The following is a 10,081-nucleotide window of genomic DNA, read 5'->3' as shown; positions in this document are numbered from 1 at the left end:
ACACATGGAGAAAGTAGAGAAAGACTTGGATGCATTTTCTTCTAATGATAGAGAAGATAACAGAAGAGAAAGAAGAGAAAGCCATTCTGCTACAGACGGTAAAAGCTGGAGGCTACTTTGGCTTCTAAACGAAAGCAGCAGGAAAAGTATATAGCTGAGAGAAGCCAGAGCTGGGCGAGAGAACAAAACAACTGGAGGAACGTGTTGCTCAGCTTGAGGTCACTTTGGATCAGACCACCATGGAGCTCCAGTCTTCCTGAAAATCAATGAGGAACTGAGAAAACTGTGGACTGTGAGAGAGAGAGCTGGACGAGAGAACAAAAGAAAGCACTACTGAACAGCATGAGCACTGAGAATGGAGCTTCTACATGTGATGGACCTGATACAGAATACAATAATAATTATAATATCACTTTATTCATGCTGAACTGAACATGTTTAGCTCAAACTGCAGCACAAGTAAATCAATGCTCATTTCTAGGCACAGGAGTAATATGGCATGTGAACACATTGGACACATATTTACATAAAAACACACTACAGCTTACATTATGTAGGGATACGGAGGTCAACTAATTAAGTTATAGTTAAATTAATATGTAAATGATTTCTCACGTCTGACTGAGATCCAGCTTCTCAGTGACTCTCCTCTCTCTGGGTGTTTACAGTGGTAGAAACCTTCATATGACTTTGAGACTTTATGGATGATCATCTCTCCTGTAGTCTGATTCGGGACGACTGATCCATCTTTATAGAAATCAGCTCGGAGGTTTGAGGGATTTGTGTTATGATATAAACAGTGTAGAGTCAGAGGATGTCCCTCAGTCACAGGATGGACAGAACTCTCCAGGATCACACCACCATCTAGAACACAGAAAATCACAATTACAATATAAAAAGGAAGATCTGGTAGAATTTTTTTTTTCTTGTTTCTGCTATTGAATGTAAGGATGTTTATGGCACAGTTTGTGACTAGGATTGGAGAAGTCCCTGATGGTGCTGTTTGCTCTGTACAGATATCTACTGTATTGAAGAAGCTCAGTGTCACACTAAACTAATACTAACATCTGATGTGCTTCTTCAGACTAGTGGATGTTGTACTAATGAACAGATGACAGGAAATGAAAGTGATCTGGAAATATTTCATAATTAATGATGAAAATAAAGCAGACTGTAAACTGTGTTGTGTGAAAATATCAAGAGGAGAAGCTGCAGCATCTTCTACAATACATGTAACTTAACAAAACACATGATGGTGTTTAAATCTAATGTTTAATAGAGTGTGTGAGGCGACACTACTGAGTGTGTAGAGCAGCATCAGTGAACATGCAAGAATGAAGAAGTGAAGAGTGTGTGCAGAGAAACAGTCACAGATGACAGCACTGAGCTCTATGCTCTTCCTCTCCACTCCATCATCTACATCTTTACTTATGAGTGAAGGTGAAACACACTGCACTTTGCATGTATTTTTAATGATGAAGCTCATTGATATAAAACAGGTTTCCACTTTGCACTCTACATTACAGACACAATTTAAATATCATAACATTAAACATGAATGAATTAGTGTCAGTAATCACTATAAACAGAGAGAAATCACATGTTCTCTGATGTCCCTGATTGATTATCAGTAATTGATTAATTTTATTATCATTATCAGTGTGAGTATGTAAGTGAACTTGTAGTCAGTTTGGAAAACATGACTTACACACATCCATACTCAGAATTATAATAGAATATTTATTGATTAATGTAGAGAAAAAAAAATGTTTTCCTGAACAGTTTGTTGAATTGTAAACTACTGATGTTCTGAATATTCTGTAATGAAACATTTCTCTTTCTCTTTAACAGTAAACACACTACATGAAGACTCACCATGAACTGTGATGTTGACAGGATTACTGTTTTCTCCAGATTCAGACTCACACCAGTAAACTCCAGTATAGTTTGTGGAGAGGAAGCTGATGTTACATGTAGATCCTGTAACTGATCCCCACTGTGAACAATCTAACACTCCTTCACTGTCTGTGTATCGTCTCACTGTCCATCCAGTAGAGTTACTCTGGTCCTCACAGCTCAGTGAGAGAGAGTCACGAGTAAAGTGTTGAGTTCTGCTGGGAATGATGATCAGAGACACTGGAGGAGATTCACCTTAAACACAGAAGAAACACAAATAAATATATGTACAAATTGTAATGCAATAAGGATACAAGTGTGTGTGCACAGAATGATGTCTCAAAAATCAAAGCCACAGTCCACATCATGAGAAAAAACACACACAGGTTTATTATGGAATAATCATCATCATAAAAGCTGCAAAACAACAAATGTTAAATATAAAGAACAAAATCAAATATGTGAAAATAAAAAAACAGAAAAATCTTGCAAAGGCATAAAAATAACCAGAATGCAAAACAGAGAATAAACACTGATTAGGCATAACATTATGACCACCTGCCTATTATTGTGTTGGTTCCCAAAACTGGGGAAAAGAGGAAAATTTTACAATTGTTACAAAGATGTAAATTGTACTTGTGTCATTTTACCACCTCATATACATTAACAGATAAATGATAAATACATTTCTTCTTATACAGTGGTACCTCGACATACGAGTTTAATTCGTTTCGTAACCTTGCTCGTATTTCAAATTGCTCGTATTTCAAAGCAAATTTCCCCACTGAAATTAATTGAAATGCCATTAATCCGTTCCAGCCCCCAAAATGCGACCCCAGTTGTTTTTTTACGTGTTTTTGAATAAGAAAAATGTATTTATAAATGACAAATATTGTATAAAAACATAATAAAAGAGAATGTAAAGAAATAAACTGGTTTTATGAATTCTATTTACCTCGGAAATCAGCCGACTTGAGCTTACGGAAGATGCTGGCGGAGGTGTGTCATGCGGAAACGGAGGCGGAAGTAACAGCAAACAAAGTTATATTCAAATCAAAAGGCAGTGCCAACACAAATACAGTACTACGCCCGTACTGCCTCGCCAAGTCAATCACTCGCACACCTTGCTCATGTTTTCCTATAATTTCACGCTTTAATTCAATAGACATTATCTTCTTCTGAGCACTGACCTTTCCACTTACTTTCTTCGAACCCATAGTTATAAAAAGAAATGTGATAAAGTACTGTAAATGTACAAAAAGCACAAAACGCGGCACAACTTATCAAAGATGCTTCGACAGCGAGGCAAACAAGCACACTGACTGAGGCCAGTGTTGCTAATTCATCTCGAGATTCATCACAGCCACGTGTTAGTGTGCGTGTGTACCGAGCGTGTGTATCAGCAACACTGACTGAGGCGTCTCGAGCTCGTATCTCAAATTTTTGCTCGCGTATCAAAGCAAAAAATCGGCCGAGTGACCGCTCGTATCTCAAAAAACTCGTATGTTAGGGCACTCGTATGTCGAGGTACCACTGATTTATTTCTCTAAAACTTTTTAAAAACAGTTAATTCTCCTCACCAGAGATCCATAGAGGCTGTGGATTGCTGTACAGTGTGTGACTGACTGGTTCTCCTCTCTCTCCTCTACACACATAAACTCCTGTGTGATGAAGAGCAGAAGGACTGAGAGTGTAGGAGCCTCCAGATCCTCTGCTGCTGTCTGAGAGAAGCTCCACATACATGATAAAGCCATGAGTATATTGTGTTGCAGTTACACCGTCTCTGTAGGGAACAACTGTGTACCAGCTGAATGTCCAGTCTGTAGAGGAGTCTGTAACCTCACAGCTTAGAGTCACTGAGTCTCCTTCAGTCAGCCAGTTCTGTGGAGATACACTCAGTACTGATGGTCTCTCTGTTACATGGGAAATACAAAGTTTTTACTCAGCAGACTCTTTGTTATATGTTGTGGCTCCTTTAAGAGCAGAGAGGCATTATGGGAACATTCTGCCACCAGATTTTTCACGAGTACTGCATGTGTGCAGGACCGATGATTATTTTTATTATTTCTGTTGATTATTTAAGTATCTTTTGATTAGCAGGTACTGTTGCCAGTAGAATAAAGCACAAGATGTGGAACGTGACCTGTCTGTGTTTCTGCTGATTTCTGCTGTAACTCGTGTTAGGCGAGCGATCCCTCGACCCTGACTCAACGCCTTACAAGTTACACACACTTTCATTAATAAATACTTTAAAGCTATAAAGATGAATCGTATTAATCTTTGTTACAAAGTGCTGATACAAAACTTCACCATAACAACTGCATGTTTTTTTTTTTTTATAAAAGACCAGAATTTGATCAGAATCCAGAATTTAAATGATGTGGTTTGTTATTAAAATAATTTCTGCATTTCTCTGTTTCCATACAGACATAAACATGTTTATAAGAGATTATGACTGTGTTCATTAATTTTGAGGTGGTTTATTTATTGCTGAATAATACCTGCTCTTCAAGATTATTTAAAACATTATAGAATAACATGGAATTGCAATAATTATGAAAATTTATTTGTTATGCATATACTGTACAACATTAAGCCTGTTAAAGATTGAAATCATGACATACCTTCTACTGTAATCTTAACAGGATCACTGAGCTGTGTGTAGTAGTAGTCATTGTTGTAGTTTCTTGTGTGTGCCTGACACCGGTACACTGTTTCTCCTGCATTATTAACTGTCACTTTAAGTGAGTTTGCTGGTTCACTATTCAGAAGCTGAAACCACTGATTATAATAGAAAAACTCAGATGCAGTCGTCTCCTGCAGCTCACAGCTCAGAGTGATGGTGTCTCCAGTGTAGATGGAGCTCTGAGGATTCACTCTGATAGTCAGTTTGGGTTTAGCTGTTAGTATGAAATGATAAAGGTGTCAGAGCTGATTTTCACATTAGTGATACTATGTTTACATATAAACATGTTAATATACAATTTATTTAATATATAATTCAAAGTTTATGTTGTACATTTGCTACAAATGTTTGTTTTTTTAAATAATTTCGAGAGGTCACCAAGTGCACTTTTTTCCAATGAATGAATATGATTTATTTATAACAGCATGATAAATAAATTAATTCTGAATATTTCCAAAATAATTCATACATAAAAGAAGACATTTCCGTAATGTCGAGAAGTTTTTGCAGCGTATTGCGAGAGTGGGAACGTACAGACGTAGCTCTAAAAAGATGCAGCAAAGAGAACATTTGGCTTAAAAATGTATAAAAATAAATCCGGTCAAAAGAAAACAAGGACTTATTTGGACAGTAATTTTGAATTCGGGTTTCATTGAAGCAATGGACAAGATGAGATTTTATAATGTGTGATCTGTATCCAATCTCAAGCCATAAATATTCAGACCCAGTCCACATTAAATAACCTTTAACTAATAAATAAGGGCTTTATTCAATCAGGAATCCAAGAAAAGAAAAAAACATGCACATATTAAAATAAGCAAATAGTTATAATTTAATGGTTATTGTTGTGTTTTAACTGATGTATGCCTATCGTTTCTAGAATAAAATAAAAAAAAAAATTAAATAACATTAATCTTCTGATTAAATGATGTTCATTTTAATAGATTTTAATTTGCTTCAGTTTTTTTGTTCATCAGTTAAAAAGCAGAAGCCTCAAAGAAAAATCCGTCCTTGTGAACACCTGTATGTTGTTAATGTCAAAATAGGGATCTCCTGATAAAAAGGCCACTGCACTATGTATGAGGTGATTTAAAATGTTTCAAGATTAGTTTTGTAACATGCCAACAGATGGCAGCACAATGTTGCATGCACAGTCACAGGGAGCACCGACCTTCATAAGTCAGTCTGCCAAAAGACATCATCCTGTGCACATCAGGAGCTGTGCAGCTGGTGCTATTCTATACATTCACATTTCCACATCTGCAATTTTTATCAAACTGTGCACACAAACAGAGATGATTTGACATGATTTGGAAAGTTTATTACGATTTACGGGTTATTCAAGGTGTTTTGAGTGGCACGTGCACTTTAAGAGCAATAGAACATCACTGGAAGATTATGAGAAATCAGGAAGACCTTAACGAGCTCAAACTCTGAAAATGTCAAAACTATTCATCAACTTGAAGATCATTGAAGAACCTTGTTGAAGTCTACAAAGAACTACGTCATTGTGCTGTGGACGACCCATCATTCATGTCGAAGATGACAAAACTTGGGTGTATGAGTCTGACCCTGAGACGAAGCAAAAGTCTTCACAGTGGAAAAGCCGAACATCTCCATGACTGAAAAGGTGAGGCAGTTCCGCAGCTCAAGCAAGTTCATGTTCATCGGCTTTTTTTTACTGTTGCAGCATTGTGCATTGACAATTCATCCCCAGGAGCCACACCCTCAATAACAAGTTCTACTGCCAGGTTTTAAGGCGTCCATAGGACATTTGGTAAAAGCGCCTAGATCTGTGGCGTGTGAATCTCAAAACATTTTAAAACCATCTCATATTACACAGTAAGAGATAATACATAAATGTCTAATTACTAATTTTTATAATGTCTCCAAAAAATGTACACACTCACCTGATACAGTCAGTGTAACAGCATCACTGAGGTGTGAGGAACGTGAGCCTCCACTCTCTCTTCCTTTACAGGTGTATTTACCTGTGTGTGTCACTTCAACACTACTGATTGTGTACATCTGTACACTACTGACAGGACTGAGTGAAGCATCTTTATACCAGCTGTACTGCCACCTAGATACACTTTCATCCTGTATCTCACATCTCAGAGTGACAGTGTCTCCACTGAACACCTGTTTATCAGGATTTATAGATGCCACTGGTTTGGGTCTTTCTGTGGGGTAAAAACACACTGTTACACCTTCGTACAGATGAGGCCACAAATGACAAATAAATATAAACTTATTTTGATATTTGTAAATATGTCTCCAAAACCTGTTGAAAAACAAAAGAAAATCATGAAATACCTTCTGCTGTAATGGTGACAGAATCACTGAGTCTTGTGTAGATGTAGTCGTAGTTGTTATAGATGTTGTAGATTTTCTTGCTTGCACGACACTGATACACTGTTTCTCCTGCAAAATCAACTCTCACACTGAGTGTGTTGGTATCTCTGGGTTCATTCCTCTTAAACTGTGAATTATTGTACCAGAAAAACTCCCATCCTGTCTCCTGCAGCTCACAGCTCAGAGTGATGGTGTCTCCAGTGTAGATGAAGCTCTGAAGATTCAGTCTCACAGTCAGTTTGGGTTTTTCTGATGGAATAAAATGATGAAGGTGTCAGAGCTGATTTTCACATTTTAAACAATAAGCAGAAGATTCACTGTGCTTATCTTTTATTATTTAATCTTTTTCAGTTTTGTGAAGATAAACTCAGTACTAAAACTGCTCTCTCTGCTACAAACTAATAAATATTAACAATTATAATCTTTCTAGGAATGTGTAATTGGTCAATAATTATTATTTTTTTACAAATGAAAGTTGACAACTGACTGAATGAGTAAAAAATTGTAATATTTTATATTAATTAATTATATATTATATATTATATATATATATATATTAATTATAGTAATAATTGTAAATTTATTAGTGATTTTGTTTACTGGCCATTACAGGGAGTGCAGAATTATTAGGCAAATGAGTATTTTGACCACATCATCCTCGTTATGCACGTTGTCTTACTCCAAGCTGTATAGGCTGGAAAGCCTACTACCAATTAAGCATATTAGGTGATGTGCATCTCTGTAATGAGAAGGGTGTGGTCTAATGACATCAACACCCTATATCAGGTGTGCATAATTATTAGGCAACTTCCTTTCCTTTGGCAAAATGGGTCAAAAGAAGGACTTGACAGGCTCAGAAAAGTCAAAAATAGTGAGATATATTGCAGAGGATGCAGCAGTCTTAAAATAGCCAAGTTCTGAAGCGTGATCATCGAACAATCAAGCGTTTCATTCAAAATAGTCGACAGGGTCGCAAGAAGCGTGTGGAAAACCAAGGCGCAAAATAACTGCCCGTGAACTGAGAAAAGTCAAGCGTGCAGCTGCCAAGATGCCACTTGCCACCAGTTTGGCCATATTTCAGAGCTGCAACATCACTGAGTGCCCAAAAGCACAAGGTGTGCAATACTCAGAGACATGGCCAAGGTAAGAAAGGCAGAAAGTCGACCACCACTGAACAAGACACACAAGCTGAAACGTCAAGACTGGGCCAAGAAATATCTCAAGACTGATTTTTCTAAGGTTTTATGGACTGATGAAATGAGAGTGAGTCTTGATGGGCCAGATGGATGGGCCCGTGGCTGGATTGGTAAAGGGCAGAGAGCTCCAGTCCGACTCAGACGCCAGCAAGGTGGAGGTGGAGTACTGGTTTGGGCTGGTATCATCAAAGATGAGCTTGTGGGGCCTTTTCGGGTTGAGGATGGAGTCAAGCTGAACTCCCAGTCCTACTGCCAGTTTCTGGAAGACACCTTCTTCAAGCAGTGGTACAGGAAGAAGTCTGCATCCTTCAAGAAAACATGATTTTCATGCAGGACAATGCTCCATCACACACGCCCAAGTACTCCACAGCGTGGCTGGCAAGAAAGGGTATAAAAGAAGAAAATCTAATGATATGGCCTCCTTGTTCACCTGATCTGAACCCCATTGAGAACCTGTGGTCCATCATCAAATGTGCGATTTACAAGGAGGGAAAACAGTACACCTCTCTGAACAGTGTCTGGGAGGCTGTGGTTGCTGCTGCACAATGTTGATGGTGAACAGATCAAAACACTGACAGAATCCATGGATGGCAGGCTTTTGAGTGTCCTTGCAAAGAAAGGTGGCTATATTGGTCACTGATTTGTTTTTGTTTGGTTTTTGAATGTCAGACATGTATATTTGTGAATGTTGAGATGTTATATTGGTTTCACTGGTAAAAATAAATAATTGAAATGGTTATGAATTTGTTTTATGTTAAGTTGCCTAATAATTATGCACAGTAATAGTCACCTGCACACACAGATATCCCCCTAAAATAGCTAAAACTAAAAACTACTTCCAAAAATATTCAGCTTTGATATTAATGAGTTTTTTGTGTTCATTGAGAACATGGTTGTTGTTCAAATTAAATCCTCAAATAAAATTAATCCTCAAAAATACAACTTGCCTAATAATTCTGCACTCCCTGTAGATCTAGACATATAAAGCTGTTGGTGTTTCCTCCTCATGGTGTTTTTTTATTATATGGTTCATTCAAAACTTTGGTTGCAGGAGGTTATAAAGCAGCACATTAACTTAGAACAGTGAATAATCTGACCATAACTACATATAGACCATGGAGTAACATGGATTTTTATTAAATGCATTCACTCTACAAGTCCCTCTGAATGACCAGTTACCACAGAATCAATAATATTAGACTGAGTGCACTGTAAGATATCAGAGATGAATTTATATCAAAATTAATTAAAGCCATTTGATCAAACAGAATCTAGAATTTAACATCCAGTTATAGTAACTGTAACAGTTATAGTGAGTCTTTCTGCATTTCTCAGTTTCCATACAAATATAAAGATCTTTATAAAATATATCTTGTTATGACTGAGTATTTTTTACACCCATATTTTCACACACCAAAGCAGTTGAGAAATGAAAAGAATCATGATGTACCTTTTGCTGTGATCTTGACAGGATCACTGAGCTGTGTGTAGTATCTGTAATCACTTCTCCAGTGTGCTGAACACTGATACTCCGTTTCTAGTGCATGATTGACATTCACACTAAATGTGTTGGTATCTGTCGCTACATTGCTCACTTCTTTGAATTTCTGTACCAGAAGAACTCCCATTCTCTCCAGTCCTGCAGATCACAGCTCAGAGTGATGGTGTCTTCACTGTTGATGAGGCTCGAAAGAAATGATCTCAGAGTTGGTTTGACTTTTGCTGTTGATATAAAATAAAGGTTTCAGAGTTAATTTTTTATTTTTCAACACATGCAGTAGATTCACTGTGCTTTAAATGATGATTTTAGAATAAAATAGATTTAAGATTTGACACATATTCCATGTTGAACAAATGATGTCCTTCATCACCCCAAAACATAGTAATGAATTCTTCAATTTGTAAAATGTCTAATTTATTTAAATATGTTAATAATATTTATTTATAC

At 37.0% G+C, this 10,081-nt stretch overlaps 1 protein-coding gene across 1 annotated transcript; it reads right to left on the bottom strand.

Moving 5' to 3' along the window:
* Positions 1 to 622: 622 nt before the first annotated feature.
* On the bottom strand, positions 623 to 9,851 carry LOC124382536 (Fc receptor-like protein 5; the record flags this gene model as incomplete). The annotated part of the gene is made up of 6 exons (XM_046844582.1): positions 9,584 to 9,851; positions 6,899 to 7,186; positions 6,493 to 6,765; positions 3,477 to 3,809; positions 1,864 to 2,151; positions 623 to 864 (listed from the first exon to the last, which is right to left on the bottom strand). Coding segments are annotated over exons 1-6 (1,602 nt in total), but the record flags the coding sequence as incomplete, so codon positions are not given.
* Positions 9,852 to 10,081: the final 230 nt, after the last annotated feature.

The sequence above is a fragment of the Silurus meridionalis genome, unplaced genomic scaffold (assembly GCF_014805685.1).
Source record: "Silurus meridionalis isolate SWU-2019-XX unplaced genomic scaffold, ASM1480568v1 Scaffold615, whole genome shotgun sequence".
Classification (NCBI taxonomy): Eukaryota; Metazoa; Chordata; class Actinopteri; order Siluriformes; family Siluridae; genus Silurus; species Silurus meridionalis.
The sequence above is the reverse complement of the archived record's forward strand: the minus strand, read 5'-3'. Positions and strand labels throughout refer to the sequence as shown.